Below are 22,707 nucleotides of genomic sequence, written 5' to 3'. Positions count from 1 at the left end.
TACCCATTTGAAGATCCAGTTAAAATAATTCAATACATTTGTTGCCATTCAAAACCCCAACTTTTGTTTAGCGTCTCTCTTTTACAGGTGTGTGGATGCCACGTGACACATGAGTTTACTACACAATCTGCCTCTACCGAGGTTATTTGTGTGTGTATAAATATATATATATATATATATATATTCCTTGGAAGGATAGCTTTTGTACGAACTGTCTTGTCTTTATTGAAGGCATTAGCATTTTTCATACAAATTTGTGTTTCTCCAATGGGATGAATGAAGCAGCCCGTTACGTCTACTCGGGCAACCAGGAGTCCACGCAGAGTTAAAGCTTCAGAGCATCAGCAAAACAGCCAGGTGTCGATGGACAGAGCAGGTGGGACTGCAGAATGTCATTTCCCACAAAGTATCAAACAAACATACGGTGGAAAGTAAGGAACGAGAATATCAAAAGAGCCCCCAAAGTCCCATCGTGTCGTTGCAACTTCAGAGCAAAGAGATCTGGATGCTTCATTTAGTAACCACTGCTGCTTTTTTCATCATACAGGTTGGGAAATATTCCTCCCATCCAGACCTGAACATCTAGCATCCCTTTAAAAAAAAAACAAAAACTGAATTGCAATTCTGTGCACATTTGCATGACACCAGAGCTTGAATGCAGTGGGAGTGACTTCAGAGTAAATGTGCATAGGATTGCATTGGTGCAGTCTCCTTGACCCAAAATATCTGAGGTATGGATGCCCCAGTTCAGCTTTATACATGCATAGTTAGCCATCAGGGCTGCAATGCTTTGCCATTAATAGATTCAGACCATTCTGGTAGCCTAAAAGGTGTTGCCCCATTATTCGGGCAGATTTAAACTTTTTGCAAAATTGTTTTTTTAATAAAAAAAATTAGTTATGTATCAAAATTGGCATCCCCACTGTGTGTGTGAGAGAGGGGAATTATGCTTCTATGATGATGCTTGCTGCAATATGTGTACACATCTTGATAAACAAAATATGCTCATTTGCTTTTTATTTATTTATTTATTTGCCATGTAAACAGACTTTTCCATTTGGATGGGCATTAACTGTTGGGGTGTCTGATCCAAAGGAGATGCACATGGCAGTAGTTGTTTATTTCTCCATAAATAGGGCCGCACAGCTCAGTAACGAAAACAATGGATATTAGCAAGCATCCTCAAAATAATTGCTTGACTTGTATCTTGCTTGCTAGATGTATAAGGTGAAGGTTTCTGAGCACTACTTCCATAAAACTTTCCCCCCCAAGGAAGGACACCTTTCTGGTATTTGGGACACATCCCGTGTTACTTTTCATCAAGGAGACTTACCGTATGACACTATGTGTACTCTGAAATAGAATCCTGCACTAAGAATGGCTGGATTTGGCAAGCAATATAAAGAATGCAAATAAACCCAATCTGCACAATGCCTCTTAATTTTGCAGGATTCCGAAATCTTTACCATTTTGTATAATCTGTTCCGATTTTTGTAGTCATAGGAGGTGGCCGGGAGCTGTGCAGAGCACTGAAACGCCATTGCCAGTCTCTGAAAATCCAACTCAGCAAAACCTCTGTCTTCAGAGAGTTCATCAAGCATTTCAAGAATGAATCTGTGATCTTGAAGACTGGAACTCAGTCATGTGTTGTTCTTTTTTAAAAAAACACACACTAAGATGAAAGGTCTCAGCAAACTGAATTCAGTGCCACATTCTACACCCTTGTGAAATAGTGCCATTGGCACAGCCTTTTAATTACTCTTGTAAAAAGTTTGTAGAAAAATGAATGGTGGTTGCCTTTGCTTTGAACACAGGAAGCCACATGTTGCTATTCACAATAGTAGCATTTCTCAGTATGAATCTCTATATTCAGAAAGGTGTAGAGGAGCCCTTTAATTTCAGCTTATGGTTTCCATCAGTTCCACCCTCAGATAATTCCCCCCACTACTCTGGCATTGATATCCAGCATTAGTGCCATAATATACTCTAGGCCTTGTTTGGCTTCCTCTTAGCTAGGAGGAACAATTTTGGTTTAACCCCTTTAACCCCTGCAGGAAAGTGGTGCCCTAAATCTTCTTGGAGGCACCATTGGTCATCTGGATGCAAAAGCCAGTGGCTCAATACAAAAGGGGGCTGGTTTCTATCACATGACTAGAAATCTGTACTCATTAGGGGTCTGCGAGGCTTGTCCCCACCCCAATTTCAGAATACCTTTTGCCTTTGTTACTCTTTGCTTCATATTTCTTAGCATTTAATCCATCTTGGTATTCCCATTTGTTGATGTTGGGGGTTTTCCCCCTAGTTTTAAAAATCATTACTTTGTGCCCCCAGCTTTGGTGCTGCTGCAGCTGTGCAAAGATTCATTCCTCCTGGCAGCAACCAGGCTATTCCACCCCCCCCCCAAAAAAAAAAATTGCCCTGAACATTGTGCCATTTCAGGGCATTGTGGAACAAATAGTGATCCCCACGTAATCTGGTGTCTCCCAATTTGGCCGACATCATCACTCTGGAATGATGTAGATATTTGGGGAATGAATGGGGACTGCCAGGAATGGATGCCAAATAAGGTAACCCTCCTAAATGTGCACAAAAGGGGGTTCTTGATAGGTCTCCCATCTTTTCCCCTTTGCACTGGTTGATGGATGCATACCCCTAGCCACCAAGAGTTATCTCCTTTCTTTGCTAGTTCAGTCAGTGTCTTGGCCAATCAGGATTTTATGGGAGCAACTGAGACTGCAACTAGGGTCCTTCAGCGGTGAGATGAAGAGCGTCTTTGCAGGAAGACACTCTTCTGTTAATTATCTATGAAAAGTCTGTTACCCAGAGTGGGAGGTGGCTGATGGAGGAAAGGGAAGGAAAGTGGCCCCACAGATTCTGACACACTCACACACACACACACACACACACACACACACACACTCCAGCTGCAGGCCCAATTTCACAGCTAAGGGCACAGAATGAAGAAATGCTACCCACCCAACTTCTTCCGCTGGTAACCACCACAACTTATGCTTTTAAAGTTCTGATTCACTGAACCAAGCTACAGAAAATAAATTTGGAAGTGTCTGTCCCTGTGTGCCGGGAGAGCAGGCTTACCTTTCCAGGTAAAATGAATTTGAACCACATTAGTCCTATGTGCTGAAATAATTTACAAGTGACCTCCTTCCATCTCGAAGCCACAGCCAGCCCACAACCTGAAGCTCACGCCTGACCCTTAAAAAAAGAATGGATCTGCATTGCCATTGGCATCTGTCTCATCCCCGTTTGTCCCCACTTGTCAGCCAGTCCTCAGAAATATGGTCAAACCCATTTGGAGGATAGACTTTTCTGCCGAATCACTTGCTGGCGATGTCCGAAACCACTGTATGTATGTATGTGAGATAGAGACAGAGTTAGTTCTAGTGGCTGACATTCTGAAGAATGGTGTGATATCTGGGGTGATTCAGTGTTGGGGTAGCCCTCTTGAAAATGCCTTGAAAGGGCTGGAGGATTGATGCTCTAAAAGGGAAGCCCCTTCTAAAGCTTCTACTGTTTGGAGTGGAGTATCCAGGCACAAAGACATGGTGGTTGTTACAAAATCTGGTCTGGCTACCTTAGTCTTGGAGCAAGTAGCCTGTGTGCTTTCTTTCTCTTAGATAAGCCCCAGAATTCACTCACTGTGTTTTCCTACAGGTAAGGTTAGACCAGGGATAAATTCAGAAACACTCTTTGGAGGCAGGCATTAGTCTGGAAACAATAAACGTAGGCTTATAAACAAAGAGCGAAAAACTGTACACGTCCCAATTTCCACTGTCAGTCCAAGATGGCGCACACTTTCCCACAGAAGGGTGGTTGCCAAGATTTTGCATGGTCGCCTTCAAAGAGCTTCTTATAAGCTTTCAGAACACCACTGTTTCTTCAAATCTCCTGTGGTCGTTGTGAAAGATGCTGGACTTCAGCTCTCCTCCCAGTCTCGGTGGCATGGATCCCTTTCTAGGCTGTGATTGGTGCAGTCACAAGGAGATTAAGCCTGATGCTCTTCCAGCACACCGGTGTCCATACATGCACAAACAACACACAGGTGCCAAACTCCAGGCTGGCACATACACAATCGTTTTGTAGATGGGATGAGTTTGTGTAGGCTCTGCTCTGCCAGCAGCTGGAGAAGTGGGAGCAGAAGCTTAGGAGGAAAGATGAAGGTAGGGGATGGACAACAGGGCCCCGTATCTTGCCTTTTTAGTTTTCATTCTTTTCCTTGTATTCTCTTCTCTCCTCCTCCTCCTTGCTCTTACTCAAAAGTCTGGATGCAAAATGCATGTTTGGCACAAACCCAAAACAAACACTTGCCTGCGCGCTTCTGGCAAGGTGCTATCTGGTCTCCAGTGACTCCAGGTATTCCAGGGCTATGTCATAGCAGAAGTGGTACTGTTCCTTTAAGGGGGAGGGGGAGGAGAAAAGAAGGATTGTTAAGAACGGGCAAAGTGCACATTCACCAATGCTTTGCAGTGCGTTTCCCCATAAAATAAGCATTTGGTACATAAGGTACACGTTCTTATAGGCACATTTTGTTCACCAAAACGGCATCATAAAAGTGCACAACTTGACTGGGAGTGAAGGCAATTTCAGGAGTGTCAGATCAGCTCAGTCCACTGCTAAAAGCATACCAAGCAAATTTCTCCTCTGTCTCTGGCCCAGCCTTGCGAAAAATGCTGGTAAACACCCAGTGCAGGATTTACATATAAGCTAAACAAGCTATAGCTTAAGGCCCCACACTCTTGGGGGCCCCCAAAAATTAAAGGAAATAAAACTAGATGTACATTTCCAAAATACAAGATAAAAAATAAATAAAATCTACATACAGCAACAGTATTCGTGTTGTGTAGGCTCCTATGATGTACATATTTTGTTATGTGCAAATGGCTTTAGATACCTATTAGGTACATAAATTACCATATAGCATATATTCAATACAAAAAACAGCAACAATTTGTTGTTGACAAAGGACAGCTGGACATATAAAGGGCCCCATTACCTTCAGTAGCTTAGGGCCTCATCAAACCTAAATCTGGCCCTGAAAACACCTCTTTGCTGGAGAAATTCACTACAATTTAATTTAATTCTTTATCACTTTATTTATTTTTATATTGGTATCTCACCTTTCCTCCAAGAGATCAAGATGGTGTACATATTTCTGCTTCTCCCCATTTTATGTACCCCCAACAACTCAGTGAGAGAAGTTAAGCTAAGAGATGGTGACTGGCGCCAGGTCAGGATTAGTGATGAGCTATATATTAGTTCCAGGGTCACAGACAACATGGGTTGTATGTAACCAATACTAGGCCTTCTCAGAGCAGACCCGCTATTTTTTCTTGTTGTTGTTCATTTCAGTGGGTTTACTGTGATGAAAATACAGCACTGCATCTCTGAGAAACACTATTCCGTGAGGAACACTATTCACTAAAAACATGGGGTGTGGGTTATGACCCTCTTGTGCTGCTTGTGGGCCCCATGGCTGGCTGCTGAGGGAAACAGGATCCTCAAAGAGATGAGCATTTGCTCTGGTCTGGAACACAGCAAGGTGACTTGATACTGAATCAGACCACTGGTCCATGTAGCTCCTTATTGTCAGTGACTAGGCAATGTAGCATCCTCCACATAAGGTAAGGTAAAGGACCCTGGACGGTTAAGTCCAGTCAAAGTCGACTATGGGGTTATGGCACTCATCTCGCTTTCAGGCCGAGGGAGCCAGCGTTTGTCCACAGACAGTTTTTCCGGGTCATGTGGCCAGCATGACTAAACTGCTTCTGGTGCAACGGAACACTGTGATGAAAACCAGAGCACACGGAAATGCTATTTACCTTCCCGCCGCAGCGATACCTATTTATCCACTTGCACCGGCATGCTTTTGAACTGCAAGGTTGGAGGGCTGGGACAGAGCAACGGGAGCTCACCCCATCGCGGGGATTCAAACTGCCAACCTTCTGATCAGCAAGCCCAAGAGGCTCAGTGGTTTCGACCACAGTGTCCCCCATGTTCCCCATCCTCCACATGCTGTAATGAGGTGTGGCAGGAGCTGTAGTGTCAAGAACATCTGAATCTCTCACCAACACAAACATTAAAATCAAGAATAAAACAACCTCAAATACATGAGGGATATATTAATTGCTTTGTCCATTAATATGTAATTTTACAATAAACACATAATTTTTAAAAAATGCCATCCAAATAAGAAGTAACCCTCTTCAGATCTTCCTGTACCGGGATCTCTTATGTAGAGTTTGAGTGTAGGGCTTGCAATGGTAACCTGACAGCTCTTTATCTGCACACATAGCTGAATATGGTTATCTCTTAACGTAACCTACCACACAGGGTTGTTAAGACAAGATGGGCATAAGGAAAAGATCCATACATGCCACTTCAACCAGGCCTTTGGCTGATTGACATCCAATGCCCTTTGAAAATGCGTTGTGGAAGGCGGAGGTAATTAAGTTGTCTTTATTATTCTTTTTATCGTGTACTTTGTAGGCTTTTTAAATATATTGTGATTTTATGTTGTGAACGGCCCTGAGATCTGCGGGTACATGGCAGTATACAAATTTAACAATTAATAAAAATAACAATAACTTTTCTAAGCAATGGTAGGCTATTGATCTCTTCCCCCTTTGGTGGCTGTGAACAGGGCCACAAAAGCCTTTGTGAAATGGGGTGGCATTTTTCGCTCTGCAGTAGCTGCAATCCTACGCTCACTTGCTTGGAAGTAAGCGCTATTGAATCCAGCTGGGAAAATTCAGGTCCACTGGGGAAGATGGGCTAAGATTTCTCTGCGTACCTTCGTTGTCCAAAAGCAAATTTCAAAATGGAAAGGAACGTTGCTGTATAAAGGAAGAGACAACAAACTCTCATGAAAGCCAGAGTGCAAAAGAATGATCTGCTATTAGGATGTCAGGAGAGTAGGAAGGAAGGGGGAGGATTTAGGCATCAGTGGAGTCCGCAACAGCCTGGGAAAGAGATGAAAGAGGAGCCAAGACCACATTTTGAAAGGGTGTTCTCTGAAGTAGAAAAACGACAGCTCCTTTTAAGAGGTCGTCTATGCAGCAGAGTGCTCTTCTTTTATCTATATCCTGCAGCTGATATGATGGATAATTCTTTTGTATTATATGAGTTTCCTACTGGGATGGTCTGAGACTATCATACATTTATGCCACAGTTGGGGGGCTGTGTGAACTGTGGGCACCTTAAAAGCGAAAAGAAAAAGGATCGTGATTGATATTCTGGAGAAAATGATCTGGTGTCAGTGTTAGGTCTGAAGGCAACAGACCGGACATAGCAATGCCAATCATTTTGCAACCAATTGGTTAGAAATAAACACTCCCTGAAGCATCTGCTCTGCATTTTGTACCACGCGGCCCAGCAATAGCTGTGGCATGAAATTAGCTACATCACGAGCCACCCAAAGCACAGGGCAGAACTACCCCAATCCCTGATTTGCCATGCTGGACGGGGGTCTGAATCGGGCAGAGGCATCCCTCTGCTAGGCGGTGGAAGAACTGCACCACAAATTTCAGAGAAGTGCAAATTTCAAAGGATATCTGTTTTGGTTTGTGTGTTAGTCTGAAAAATGCAAACTAGGTAGTTTCTCATAAAATGCAAAAAAAAAAAAAAAATTCTCTCTCATCCCAGCTCAGCTGGAAGAGGAGCTCAATATGTGTCTGTGGCTGCCCTGCCCCCTGGGGAGGGGCGATTGGACTGCTCTGAAAATTCTTGATTTCAGTATGCAAGATTAAGCCAATGGCCCATCTCACCCAGCACCCTGTTCTCACAGTGGCCAACAAGATGCCTATGTGAAACCTGCAAGCAAAACCCAAGCCCATTAGAACTCTCCCCACCCCACTTCCATGGTTTCCAGGAATTGCTGTTCAGAAGCTTTACTGGAGGCACAGCATAGCCACCATGACTAGTAGCCATCGATAGCAATATCATCCGTGAATTTATCCAGTCCTCTTTTAAAGCCAACCAAATTGGTGGCCATCACAGCCTCTGGGGGAGCAAGTTCCATAGTTTAACTAGGCACTGCTTTGAAGAAACATTTTCTTTCATCTTTCCTGAATCTTCCAACATTCAGCTTCATTGGAGGTCCATGAACATTATAAGAGAGGGAGAAAAACATCACCTATCACATCACCTCTTCCTTGTCTTTTCTCTAAACTAAAATCTGTAAACCAAGAAGTCCCAAACACAGCAAACTTTTCTCATACGAGAGTTGCTCCATCTGCTTCATCATTTTGGTTGCCCCTTTTACTTTTTCAATAAGATGGTCAATCTGGGTCTGGGTTGCACTACAGGTGACAACCATTTTGCATGGGGGTTCTGTTCCTGGCCCCCTGTTATTCCCCATTCCACCCCACCACCACCCTGTTCTGCCCTCTGCCAGGTCCAAAAGGACCCACGCGTAGGCGGCCGCATGTCAATTGGACGCGAGCAAAAATGTTGCCAGCTGTACTTCAGACTGCAGACAGGGGTTCATGCAATGGACTATGCCCTCCCAATCATTCTGACTTGGTCTTTAACATGTGGAAGGAGCAATTAAGATATAGGCAGCAACAGAAGTTTGGCTGGCTGCTAGAGAAGGCATTCCATCCAAACTCTTAAGTACAATTCCTTCAATGGAAGCAGCAGCCAACTTTTCAAGAAACCAATTAGTTTCTTGTGGGTTGGGGAAACCTGAGCCCAGAGCCTCAGGTGCCAGTGGTCTCCAGAAGGGAAGAGAATCAAAGAGTGAAGGCAACTATACAAGAGATTAAACAACTATCTAATGCGTTTGGATTAAGAAAAAGAAGAAGAAGGTTGCTTTCCTTGATGGCAGCATTGAAACATCAAAGTTCTGTAGCAGAAAGGATGCACACAGGGGCCAGATCCACTGCGGGTGCAAATCAGTGAAACTCTACTAATAGCAAAACAGACAAGATCTCATTTACTCCTGTGGTGGATCATTAAATTGAGTCTTCAGGAAACAGCCTTTGCAGGTTCAGCTGAGGTTGGGGAAAGATTGTGTTCCGGATGAAAACACTAGTTTGCATCTGCTAATACCTTGCAATTTAGCCCAATAGGCTGTCCGACTCTGTGCCAGTTCTTGCATTTTTTTTTATTGCTTTCACTTAATTCCTATCCTCCCCCCCCCATCCCCCTGCTCCAATTGTGGTTTTAATTCCTAATGCAATCACATCCACCCCAAAAGACATTTCATTTTGCAAGGTAGAAATTTGATAATCCAGACTTCGCAAATGTCATATTCCACCCCCACCCCCCACCATCGCCATTCCAGTTCTGTTCCTGGCATGACTCGCTACTTAAAGCAAGAAAATAAGATTCCAGCATTGCAGATGGGTGTGCTTAGAAAACCAAAATGTTCATCCGTAGGGTTTGGCTCTAGAACTGCACCAAAATGCACCCCTCCCAAATCCACTACCTTGTTTGCAAGCGTTTATCAAGTTTTTGAGTGCATGGACTGTGAATGGGGTAGAAACATACCGTATTTTTCGCTCTATAAGATGCACCAGACCATAAGACGCACCTAGTTTTTGGAGGAGTAAAACAAGAAAAAAATATTCTGAATACCAGAAGCCAGAACAGCAAGAGGGATCTGGCTTCTGGGATAGCCGCGCAAAGCCTCTCCCAGGCAGCGGGATAAAGGCTCCCCCTGCCCAGAAGAGGTTGCGCGTGGCTAAGCCAGAAGCCAGGACAGCAAGCGGGATCTGGCTTAGCAAAGCCTCCGCAGGGCTGTGCAGTGCTCCCTTCTCTCTGTTCTGGCTTCTGGGATAGCCGTGCAGCCTGCATTCGCTCCATAAGACACGTACACATTTCCCCTTACTTTTTAGGAGGGAAAAAGTGCGTCTTATAGAGCAAAACATACGGTACCTTTCAATTACGGCGCCAACAGTCCCACTCCCATCTACAGCTAGGTGCTATATTTGTAAGATTTTTTATTTTACTTTTACTCACACAAGACAGGCTGTATGCTAGGTTCCACTCAGAGTAGAACCATTGAAACGAATTGGCCTAAGTTAGCCATGCCCATTCATTGCAGTGGGCCAACTCTGAGTAGGATTAACACTGTGTACAATCCATTGCCCTCATCCTCATTTTGATTTGGCTTGATCTCAATAGTTCAGGTGGCAGAGCAAAAGACTCTTAATCTCAGGGTTGTGGGTTCAAGCTCCATGTTGGGCAAAACTTTCCTGCACTGCAGCAGGTGGAAATAGATGATCCTTGTGGTTGCTTCCATTATGGAAGTCATAGCAGCATACAGGAGGCGTCCAATGCAGGCCCGGACCCAACTTTGTTTAGCTATAGCAAGCTAGCTGCATTGTGTGCCCTCAGACAATTCCTTGCAGCCAAGAAGGCCTTCTAGACATCTCTATGTGACCTTTAGAACTCTTCCCAGGTCACATCCATCTTCCTAGGCCACGCCTCTCACTGGACCTGCTCCATGCCCTCCTCAAGTGCCTTGAACTGTGATCTTGCCCTTTCCTTTCTTGCTTGCCTGCTTGGATCTTTGACTTTTGTCTGGCTGGAATGTAGCCTGCTGATCAAAGTCCTATCCCATGTTCCATCCACATTTGGCCTCTGGTCCCACCCACCAGTGGTATGTGTTCCTTAGATTTCTCTTGATGGAATGCAGCTCTCAGGCTGACAACGGATCCCACCTCAGATCTACAGCATAACTTAGCATCATGTTGAATTGCCCTCCACAACCTGCTCTTCCCAATATATAATGTGCCAAATGAGGGACAGTAAACAGCAGCAGTCCTGGTGGCTCACCACACAGGGACATCTCACAGAGAGATAAAGGTCCTGGATTCTATCCCGATGACTCCTGGCAAGCATGTATTGAGCTAGAGAGAGAGGAAAGTTTAGAAGGTGAGCTTAGAAACTCTTTGGAAGAGAATTGGTCAGCCCTCAGCCACCAACCCTATCTGCTATCTTTATGTCCTTGAATGTCCACCTAGGGCCTTCCATGCCCAGCTGAAGCTCCCTTCAAATGGAAGCCTCCTCTAGCATCTATGGTCACACTTGTTAGAATTCCTGCTCCATGATTGCAGTCATGGGATTTTTGTCTATCACATGACGGTATATGTTTTGACTCCACAGAATGGGAAGTGATGGAGACAGGGTGTTTGTGTTACTGTGTTCTGTGAAGTGGGACTATTGTCCTTTGTTTTTTCTCTTTGCTGTCTGATGCTAGAGAGAGAGGGAGCCATGTTGTAGTGCTCCATGTGTGTTTATATGTAAATAAAGTAGATTAGCCAAAATGCTGAGTTGCTCAGGTTTGTTACGCATGATGCACAAACTCTGCAGATCCCTAAGTGTGCTGATGTCTGTTGGCATCGGTCGCTGTGATGTTTGGGCTGAAGAAAGATTATGAAGCTCCCGAACGATCGACCAGGAAGGAGAGAACATGCCAGTCAGGCATGTGTCTCTGCCAGGGTCCTACTCGAGTGTAGGCTGAGCTCCTAACACCACTAACCTCCTGCCAGTTAAAGAAAACAGCAAGGCTTTCTTTCATTCCTGGTCAGGACTATGATACCAACCGCTAGCAAAAAATGACTCTGCAAGATCAGAGCAGAAGTTCAGCATCCTGTTTCTCACAGTGGCCAACTAGGGATGCCCAGCCACAGGGCATGAAGTCAACAGCCCTCTGCAGCAACTAGTATTCAATGACATCATGCTGCTCGAGTCTGGATAGCTCAGTTGGTTAGAGCCTGCTGCTAATTACCACCAAGGATGCAGGTTTGATCGCCGTATGGGACGGATGCATATTCCTGCATTGCAGCAAGCTGGACTAGATGATCCTCAGGGGTCCCTTCCAACTCTATAATTCTATGAATATTGAAGTTCTCTTGAGCTACCATGGTTGATAGCCATTGACCAACATATCTTACAAAAGTGGTGCAAGCTAAAGGTCATGACCACAGTTCAGAAGCAGAAAATTCTGTCATTTCCTGCCAATTCCACAGAGCTGCAAAATTTTCAAAAGGTGTAGGCAAAGGAAACTGTGCTTTTGTTACTTACAAAGGTCTCGACCATATTTGGCTTGTAGTTGCGGAGGGTCTTTGCAGCGAAGAAAACGTCCACCAGCTTGTGACACTTGATCATCTCCAAGATCATGGTGCAGGCACAGTAAGTGCCGCTTCGGCCTCCCCCGTTTCTGCAGGAGAAATTAAATGCAAGGGAACAGTCAGCATATTAAAGCAGCCCAGTGGTTACAGCATTGGGAGTAGGACCTTGGATTCTACAGCTCAAATCCCTACCCAGCCATGAAGCTCACTGGATGGCAGCGGGTCTGTCACTAACCCTCAGCCTAGCCTACCTCACAAGGTTGTTGCAAAGAAAAAATAGGAGGAGAGCCATGTATACCACCTTAAGCAACTTGAAGGGAAGATACGATATAAATGTAACAACAGCAACAGAATGGTGAACTGCTTTTTATCCAGGAGTGGAGAGAGAGAGAAAGAAAGAAACAAGCCAAAGTAATGTACAGGTATCCAGTACTTCTTTTTCCTTAAAAAATGTTTAGGGGTACTCTGATTTTGACTCAAGAAAATCACCATTTTATAGTTCGAATCGGGAAAAATAAATACAGTAAATGGACAAAAGCACAAAGATTCACAAAATGTTTAGGGGTATGTGTACCCCTTCGTCCCCCCAGAAAAAAAGCACTGCATGTACCCAACCCAAAGGATAACTTTGGAGAGCAGAAATTAGACAGACTTCTTACATTCAATAAGTAAGGCTCCACAAATCATAAGGTATTTGGACTTGAAATTGTTTTTTATGTATGTTTTTCATTGTTTGTGTTTTTTATCATTAATCACTTCAGGATATTGTATGGGAAGCAATGCAAAATAAATAAAAGGCCCTTGAGCCCAATCTTTAAGGCTTTTACGTTGGGGGGAAAAGGACACAGGAACAGTGGCTTCCCTAGATTCTAGCCAATCCTTGAATAAGGCACGTGAATAGACTGAAGCCAGATATATAGATGGCAGAAGTGGAAACTGGGGACTAGACTGAGGCTAAGTTTGTTGAACTCCGTTCCCACTGAAAGCAATGATACTCAAGACATGCCTCGATTGCCCCATTGATACCAATAAGACCTAAGTTCAGCTGGATCCAAAGCTCAAAGCCGAAGTCTTGTACAGAGGACTCTTAAGAATCTGTAAGTTCTCAAAGTCTGGTTTAGTAATTCCAACCAGGTCAAGAAGTGCAGAGCAGAAGCCATCACAGTAAGTTATGCCAAGCTTTAGGCTTCATCACTGTTTCTTTTTCCCCCCTGTAAAAACTGTTGAAATGATTAATTTGAGTTTTGTCTAAAGGATTTCAAAGTTTGCAGCCATGGTTTATGCAAGAGGCTGCCGAAGATTTTCTTGCTTCCCTAGAAAAGGGTCTTAAGCTCAGAACCTCCCCATGTTGCATAATTACCCTGGGCTTTCCAGAGTAGCCACTTTTAAGGCTCTGGATCAAGGGGTTTGCTGTCTCTTGGGTGTAATTAAATATAGGCTGGTGGCAATGATTGAGAAATAATCCTTGCTAAGAGATTAAATTGTTGAGCAGACTCAGAAGGGCTGTTTTGCTCTTATGCAAATACAGATGGGAGTCCAAAGAAAATGGAGAGGGCGGGGAAAATGCTCATCCCACCAAAAGTCGGAGCACTTTGCTAATGGGGATAATACCAGCATTATTATATGATGGTGGTAATGCAGCATTTCAAACTCTTAAGCAAAGTATTATATAAATACTAAGCATTACATTATTTGTATTAGTGCAGGGATCCGGTATTTGGGCAAGTCAGTTTCAGGACTGCTTGGGAAAATAACTCACAGACATAAGAATTGCTGGGACAAAAATAACATACAGAAATAGGAATCATCTCCCAGTGTGGTCTGAAATCTATAAAAATTTTGAATGGGCTCTGCATCTTACCATTATTTAAAATGAGGCGCTGGAGGGTCTTGTGTTTCTGTATAACAAAAATAATCAAAGACCCTTTTTGTTTCTGCTTCGATATTCTTATTCTGTCTTCTCTTCTATTATTATTTTATTTTTCATAAAAAAACACCAAAGCTTTGCCATCTTTCAAGTGGTAGTGAACAGCCGAGCTGCATTTGCTGCAGCATGGCCTGGTGGGAATGGCACATTGCATTTTCTGGGAGAAAAAACTGGCTACCCTGTTGACCAAAGAGGCAGCCCTCATTTCTTCTCGCTCCCCATAATGTTCCCACCCAGGAATGATGCTACATTGTGACTCCAGAAGAGACCAACGAATGCCGGCACAATTTTTGCAGAGAATCTCCTTAATCTCATCTTGTCCACTCAGAACACAGCAGGGCCTGTGGAGCATTGTCTTTCTTCCTACTGTGGAGAAATCTGAAATGCTAATAGCCTGCAACAAGGAAATGAAGAGCCAGATTTCCTGCACTGTGGCAATTTTCAAGGATGGCAGAAAAATAAGGTCATGGCTCAGTGGTAGAAAATACGATTTCATGCAGGAAGTATAGTGTGCATGCACACGAAAGCTCATAGCAATAACAAACTTAGTTGGTCTCTAAGGTGCTACTGGAAGGAATTTTTTTTAGGAAGTATAAGGTTCAAGCCTCAGTATCTGCAGGTAAGGCTTGGGGTGGGCCAAATAAAGAGGGTGTGCTGGTCCCAAGGGTTAACCGTGCGGTGAGGTCTGAGTCCAGTCCAAGATCGAGGGTGCGGTATGGAGGCTGTCCATCAAAGCTGAAGCGGAGTCCAAGGCAGGGAGTCGGGTGAGGTCAGGAACTCTGGCAGAAGAGCAGGACAGGGTGCAGGCAGGAACAGGCTACCAACAATGTTGCTCCTGCAACCTGGGACCGGGGCTGGCTGGCTTTTATCTGCCCCGAGGCATAGGGTGGCCCCGGTCCACAGGTGACTCGCCTCTCCTGGCCTGGAGGTGAGCACTCTTCCTGTGAGAACTTAGTTCCCTCCGCCTCTCTGCCCTGAGCCTCTGCAGCTCAGGAGAGGCTGGAGGGTTACCGGACCCAGAGGCAACCTCCGCTTCCCCTGACGGGGCTGAGAGTGGAGCACAGGCAGGCAATGGGTCCTCAATCACCTCAGGAGCCACAGCAGACTCAGCTGGTGCCTGTACCTGTGGATCCAGCACAGGTGAGGACCCTTCAGGCTCAAGCCCCAGCCCCGGCTCAGCTGGTTCTGGGGGCAGGGAATCCTGTGCAGGCTGGGATTCCTCAGGTTCAGCCTCCGAGTCCGAATCCCAAGCCATCACAGAGGGATGCACTCATCCCCTGGGGCTGACGTTCCCCATCCCTCCTTTAAAGTTACAGTTTAGGCTTTAACAGCTCCATGTTAGCCAAACTAAACAGCTGCAAATGACATCAGCACTATCTCAAGCTCCCAGAGCAAATCTGAGCAACTTTATTTATTCCTTCTCCAGCACCTGTTTTGTTTTGTGTAAAGCGATGAGACCCAGTGAAGCTCAGACTTTCCTCCCCCCCCCCTCCTCCCCTATTATTTCAGGCATGTTGCCAGTTTACACTGTAAAATCTGCAGGGCATGGATTCCCATCAGAGCTAATAAATCCTTTACACCTGATATAATCAAATTAGCCAGACACATGCAAGATTGCTGTTTGTAAGCCAGAAGTTGCTTCTTCTTTTTTTCTCTCTCTCTCTCCTGTCTCTCTGTTGTTTCAACTTTGCCCTCTGGAAAGCTCTGGATGTTGCAAATACACTGCCAAATTATCCTTCGGCTAACGAAGACAGACAAGATGGTAATTCATTTTTGATTAAAAGCTTTCTGGTTGCCCCAATCAATCTGGAAACGTAAAAGTTGCCTCATATATATATATATATATATATATATATATATATATATATATACACACACACACACACACACACACACACACACACACACCTTTTTTGGAGGGGGTTTAAACCATCAACATATGAGGATCAGTAGACTTTTCCACCACTTCCTCAGAACCTACACAAAGCTAAATCCTGTTACAGATAGGTAGCCGTGTTGGTCTGCCATAGTCAAAACAAATTTTTTTTTTTTTTTTTTTTTTTTTGCTACTGGAAGGAAAAATTTTTTTTTGTTAAAGCTAAATCCTGTTAATGATAAACAGCTGGCCATTATGAACACCCTTTCAAAAGCCTGGAGAGCACCAGGTTGGCAAAGGCTATACTACAAAAAGAACAACTTTGTTGTAACACAACATTACACCAGCATCGCAAATCCTTCTTAACAATTAAACCGAGAGGTAATAGAAGTGGAGGTGGCTTGGTAAAGTGAATACCACCTCCTTCCAACTGAAGGACGGAAGAGTAATGAAATTCCCTCTATACAGTGGTACCTTGGGTTACATACACTTCAGGTTACATACGCTTCAGGTTACAGACTTCGCTCACCCAGAAATAATACCTCGAGTTAAGAACTTTGCTTCAGGATGAGAACAGAAATCGTGCAGTGGTGGTGCAGTGGCAGCAGCAGGAGGCCCCATTAGCTAAAGTGGTGCTTCAGGTTAAGAACAGTTTCAGGTTAAGAACGGACCTCCAGAACGAATTAAGTACTTAACCCGAGGTACCACTGTACAAGATTGGACTCAAAAGCTGACAGAATATGCAGAATTAGATGGTCTATCATAAAAAATAAAGAATAAATCAAAACAGGAATTTGTTTCAAAATGGGAGGTTTTCAAGGAATTTTTGAAATATAAATATAGTAGTTTAAACTCGGTTGCAGCATTCGAGTAACTTCAGTAATAGTTGCAAGGCAGATATAAGAATTAAGATCTATTAAGAAAAGGTTTAATTATGATAAAAGTATGTATTGGCAATAAGTTATATGAAATCGAAATATGGAATAGACGGGAGGTTGGGTCTTTAGTGTTAAGACCAATTTATGTCTTATTGTTTGTTAAGAAAATTCTGTGTCTATTGTTATTTCTGTGTGTAATTTGGTATTTGTGTTTTCTCTTTTTTTCTTTTCTTGCTGTATCAATAAAAAAAAAATTAAAAAGAGAAGGACGGACCCTTGTCCCCCTCCCCACCTGGCAAGGTGACACTTACAAACAATGGACGATTGTCCTTCCATCGCCGCTCTCCCCCTGCCACTTATCCACTTGGGCTAATAAATGCAGGAAGGACTTCTTTGAATCAGGGGTGTCTCGGTAGGCTGACCACCGCAGGTACTGGAAGTGTCGAACCATCAGGTGCCCTTCCTGTAACTAGAGAAAGCACATCATTCCCCCACTTTAGGGTAGCATGCTTAGGTGAGATGTTTTCAGGCTTTTTTGACACACGACCTATCTTGAACTACAACCTAAAATTTGTGTGTGCACACAGACAGACCTTTTCTATCCAAAGCAGCCTTCCTTACCCTGGTGCCATCCATATGTTTTGGACAGGGGGCTGGTCCACTTGGGCAAATGGGGCACCACCTCACCAACCAGTGTAGTGTAGTGGTTAAGAGCGGTAGACTTGTTATCTGGTGAACCGGGTTCGCGTCTCCGCTCCTCCACATGCAGTTGCTGGGTGACCTTGGGCTAGTCACACTTCTCTGAAGTCTCTCAGCCCCACTCACCTCACAGAGTGTTTGTTGTGGGGGAGGAAGGGAAAGGAGAATGTTAGCCGCTTTGAGACTCCTTCGGGAGTGATAAAGCAGGAGATCAAATCCAAACTCTTCTTCTTCTTCTTCTCATTCGCCTACCTTCTTACTTACAACCAGTCCAGGGTGTAGCACCGGCTGTTAGCTTCCTCCTCCTTGTAGAACTTAGCAGGGAGAAGGATGGGAAAATTTGTAGAATCAGTTGGCTCTGCCTGTCGTTGGCTCTAGCGCCATCTACTGTTGGTCTCCCTGCCTTCTGCCCTACCAGTCGCAAAGGGCACCAGCCACCACTGGTTTTGGACTAAAACTCCCATGCCCATTGGTCATGCTGGCAGGGGTTGGTAGTCCAAAACAATGGGGGGGAAGGGCACCAGCATGAGGAAATATGCTCTATTGTCACCAGATATATGATCAGCAAGGTATTATATCCCATTGTGTAGAATAGGGCATTTTAGCTATCACTATTGCTTATCATGGTGCCTGCTGAAATTCTCTATTTCTATGCAACTAGTGAATGAAAGGAGACTATACTTCTGGTCTTCTTCCAAAAAATAATAATAAATGAGGATAAACGAGGAGTCCCATTGTCGCAAGTCCTATCACAGGTCACAATATCACTCGTGTGGGCCCTGATCCAGCAGTTGAAGATTTTTGACTTTTATTACCTTGCATTGCTGTTAATTTTTCAGGAAAGGAGATATTCTACTCTGCCAAAGGTGATCTCCAGCAAGGTACAGTCAAGGGCTTCTGGACTGGGTTGTAATAAACTTCAGACTTCAATATTGTAAATCACTTTAAGTTTACTTTTCATTTTATTTTACTTTTAAAGAAAGTGACTAATAAGCATGATAAATTACCACCATCATCTCTGTAACTAGAAAACTCCTACATGGGATATGAGACAATCAGATGCTCATATGAATGCATCAACATTCTTTGTGTATTCTGTACTTGAGCAAACTGTTAAGGTAGAGGGAGAAAATGGCCAAAACAAAGAGAAGGAAATCAAACCCATGTTACGCTGATGGGGATGCTGGAGAATTCTGACAAAAAGGGAAATGGGAGTGGAAATCGCCAGCGCTGTTCATCCCATGATGGGAATGGCAATCAATCCACTGAATATAACCAGCATTCACTGTTGTTGTTATTGTTGCTTTCAATCAACAGATGATATGTAATTAATTATGTTCCCTCTTTCTCATTTGTATTGTGTTTCCTTTGCATTGAAATGAATGGGGTGGAGAAAATAACGTAATGACACCATAATGAATGATGTAAACTATTAAGGTGTGTAATTTCAGCACAGTGAACTGTGAGGTGAGTAATACTGTTTTTGGCGGAAGCTGAACTGCAGTGGAATGGAGACACTGCCGCATGCGACAAATACAGGATGGAATGGAAAATGCTCCCATACAATGTGCTAGTTGCAGAATTAATTTTAGAAATTCTCTGCGTTAAATCAAAAGAAGGGCAGGATGCAACACTGGACTATGTGACCTCGTGGAACAACGGTGGAATGGAAGCAACGGTATCTGCTCACCCACAGTTCAGATTTGTCATAATAATGAGCTTATTCTTGGGTATTGCCCTCCAACTCATTCTCTCACAAACACACATGAACACACAACACCAAAAGTGACAATGTCAGTCCTGGCAATGATGGCTGTCAGCAGCACCTGTTTTTATACATTTGGTATTCTTTGCAAACAAACAAAAAATCTCGAAATGGAAGGGAGGCTGTGAGAGGAAAAGGATGCTCTTTAATACTCTGGTAATCTGGTTAGCTTTGCAATCTAATGTGGTTAGGGGGCTCTGGAAGGAGAGGGATTATGTGCACACAGCTAAGTGAGCCCAGGGTTTAAGCAGGTGGATGCAGAGCTCAGTACCAAATCAGAGGCTTGGGAGGGAAGAATGAAAATACTATGAGAATCAAGAGTGGCTTATGAGACGAATCTCTGGGACTGGCACTAAAGCTGTCATTAATGCTTTATTAATGGGCTGGGGCAGGAGAGGCACAGAACTGGAGAGAAGGCAATCAATGACAGATTTCTGAGCCATCAGCAAAGAAGACTGGATGTATTTACCCATACATTAGGACTTATGCACTTGGATGAGTTTAGCCAAATTTTCAAGGTGAAATGGGGACAAAAGACCCCATAAACCCTCCAGAAATTTGAAGCTCCTGTTTTGTGTGTTCAGATTGTCACTCTGGCACCACTGTTTGCTTGCAGAGGCATGTCTAGGATTCCTTGCACCCCTGCAAGGAGCTGTATCAGTGGCCCCACCCCCCAAAAAAATCACTTTACCACACTGTGGGAAGGACAGAAAACTTCTTTCACATGTTGTCACACACATATGCATTGTACCCTCCATAGTCCAATAGGTGATTTTTGTGTCAACCACCGCCCCCCGGCCTGTGCCCCTAGCAGACACTGGTTTCTCCAACCCCTAAGTATGCCTCTGTTAGTTTGTGAGGGGTTTTGTCTAGGCTCCTTCCCAGAAAGATTCCAGCTAATCAGGGATTACATGGGCAATGTAATGATGTCCTGGCACTGGGTAGCCAATCAGATCTGGATACAGGATGATGAATGATGATGATGATATAATTGACATGTTTTGCTCCAGTTTAAACTAGGGCTAGAGCTAAAATGGCCACATTCCATTCACCATCTCTACAATTTGAGGTTGGCTGTTTTCATGCTCAGTTTGGAGGGGCTGTGATATGGCCCCCAGATAAGATATAAGGAGGGCTCTGAGGGTACAGAGAAAAAAGCGGGTTGGGAAAGTGTTTTCAAGGACTGTGGTTGGATGAGAGATGGTGGGACAATGGAGTGGCAGAAGATGCTTGGAGAAAAGATGGAATTGCCTAGATGATGCTCCCCTCACCCACCCTATATAGCATGTAACATAACGATAAGCTCTCACAAATTCCTTTGGACTCAGTCTTATAATGCATTACTGAATAAAGTCTAATTGGCTTGCATTTCTGTACTGAATCCACAAAGGGGAATTTTCTCCCACAAAACAGAATGCATGGGGGGGGTGGAGAGGCAGTCTTCAGTGACAGATTGTTACATATTCTCTGGGTTGGTATGGGACAAATAAGAGAATGCAAACATTTTCTCCTTCAGTTTCCATTTTTATCAGAATTCTCTGGCATTCCTAGCTACAGCGAATTTTAATTTACCTCAGAGCAGCTGAGGAAGGCAGAAGCCAAAACAATTCTTTTTCTTTTCTTTTTTTCTTTTGCTTAAAGACTTTAATATCTTTGTTTTGTTAATCACTGCAAGAAATATATGGTTTTAGTGATTAACTGCATCCTTCTGGGATCCAGAGCAAATTTGTCTAAAGTGCTGATCGATGCTTTAAAAATTGTCCGTGTGTTTGTGTGTACACATTCCCAGGTGCTGACACACCTCAGAGTTGTCTCAGCAATGGAAAGGTTCCCTTTCCTCCTCAGTCATCAAAAGTCAAAATGTTTTGCTTTAAGACTTTAATATCATTCTCCCCCCCCCCCGTGTTGCTTCCCCCCCTTTCCTTTATTTTCAGAAAGTAGAAAAATGCTGAAGCAGATAAAATATTAATCAAAGATATTAGAGGTACAAAAACATAAGAGGGAAGAAAAGGCAAAAGAAAACAATGAACCAGAAGCCTGAAGTCTTTGCACACAATAATAAAACAAGTATTTGGCCCCTCATAAAGAGAGAAGAAATCATTTCACCTTATTCCATTCAAAACTTGGATAGTTTAAATATGAAATATTAACACTGTAAGAGAAATGGTTAAAAACAGATATCGGTTGGTTCTGTTGGTCTTTAGCTGGTAGGATGGGACTAACAACAGGGTCACAGCCTGATCTAAGTTGGGTTGAAACAGCAGCACTACCACCTTAAAAATGTATGGGTTTTTTGGGGGGAGAGTAAGTTATGGGTTCCAAGTGGACTAAAGGTGGGTCCCAGGTCTGAAAAGTTTGAAGGCTACTTAAAAATGCAAGAGTCAATCAAGCATCAGCTTCTCCTTTCTAGGTTGGGAAACATGTGGTCCTTCATAGAAGAATGGAATTTTAGAGTTGGAAGAGAGCACCAACCATTGGGAAGTACTGGATTTCTTGCAACCTCATAAGCACCCCTTATGGCAGAGTGAGGCAGCTGCCACAGAAAGCAGGCATTGTGGGGACTGGCAACGGGGGTGAGGTGTTGCAGAAGAGAACCATGTCTGTGGCCTGCTCTGTGCTCCCAAAGCTAGGCTGCTGCCCTCAGATGTGCTGCTGGGCACCAAGTTGAAGTAAGTGTCAGCTGCTAGTCCAGTCAGCTTTGGTACATGAAATGGGTGGGAGTGCCATTTTGTCTTGGGCCAGCCCTGCCATGGAATGTGTTGTTACAAAGCTATTGAACCTTATTAAGTATATATTCTCTTCTCCATTCCCACCTCCAGCCTAGAAACATTGGCTCCTCCTTTCTCCCAAGCTGTCAGCTAGGAGCAACCTTTCCTCCTGACTGTAGCAATGGGAGAGAAAGGAAGCAGGGCTCACAGCAAGGGCTGCACCAAGAGTCCAGCTGCCTTTGTCCCCTCCTCTTCCTGAACTGTCTTCATCTCAGCAGGTTGTTATATGAAATAAATGGTGCTTGACTGCTTTGTTTCCCCCCTCCCCTTTTTCTTTCATGTTGTGTCTTTTAGATTGTAAGTTTGTAGATAGGGACTGTGGTTTGCTTGTAACTCATGTAAGCCACTGGGAGTTTAGTTTCGGTTTTGTTGAAGATTAGGTTGGTATTCGTATTCGTATTCGTATTCGTATTCGTACATACCCCAGCCACTCTGTGCAGCTAACAATAAATATGCTGACAATAAATAATATAAATAGCATCTTTAGGGATACTCAGCCAGATTTTACTGAAGGACTGCTTCTGGCAACAGAGTGCTGGGCTCAATGAGACCTTAGTCTGATCAAGTAGGGCAATTTTTAAGGCCAAAGCATCTGTGTGTGAGGCAGAAATCCAGCTGCTTAAGCTTCTCTCCATTGGGCCTCCAGAAGTCAAGGGCTCCTAATCCACTTCCTCCCTTTTAGCGATCCCAATGGGGTTC

General features: G+C 43.9%; 1 protein-coding gene across 10 annotated transcripts in view; it reads right to left on the bottom strand.

Moving 5' to 3' along the window:
• Positions 1 to 200: 200 nt before the first annotated feature.
• PTPRU (protein tyrosine phosphatase receptor type U) overlaps positions 201 to 22,707 on the bottom strand; it is a 363,596-nt gene continuing 341,089 nt past the window's right edge. For all 10 annotated transcript variants that reach the window (XM_083626763.1, XM_083626762.1, XM_083626766.1 and 7 more), the window contains 3 exons: positions 17,088 to 17,245; positions 12,049 to 12,184; positions 201 to 4,410 (listed from right to left, as the gene is read on the bottom strand). In XM_083626763.1, coding sequence (XP_083482889.1) covers positions 4,348 to 4,410; positions 12,049 to 12,184; positions 17,088 to 17,245 — 357 coding nt within the window. In that variant the 3' untranslated portion in view covers positions 201 to 4,347. The remainder of the gene's footprint in view (positions 4,411 to 12,048; positions 12,185 to 17,087; positions 17,246 to 22,707) is intronic.

This window comes from Podarcis filfolensis (genome assembly GCF_964270895.1).
Source record: "Podarcis filfolensis genome assembly, chromosome: 8".
Classification (NCBI taxonomy): Eukaryota; Metazoa; Chordata; class Lepidosauria; order Squamata; family Lacertidae; genus Podarcis; species Podarcis filfolensis.
The sequence above is the reverse complement of the archived record's forward strand: the minus strand, read 5'-3'. Positions and strand labels throughout refer to the sequence as shown.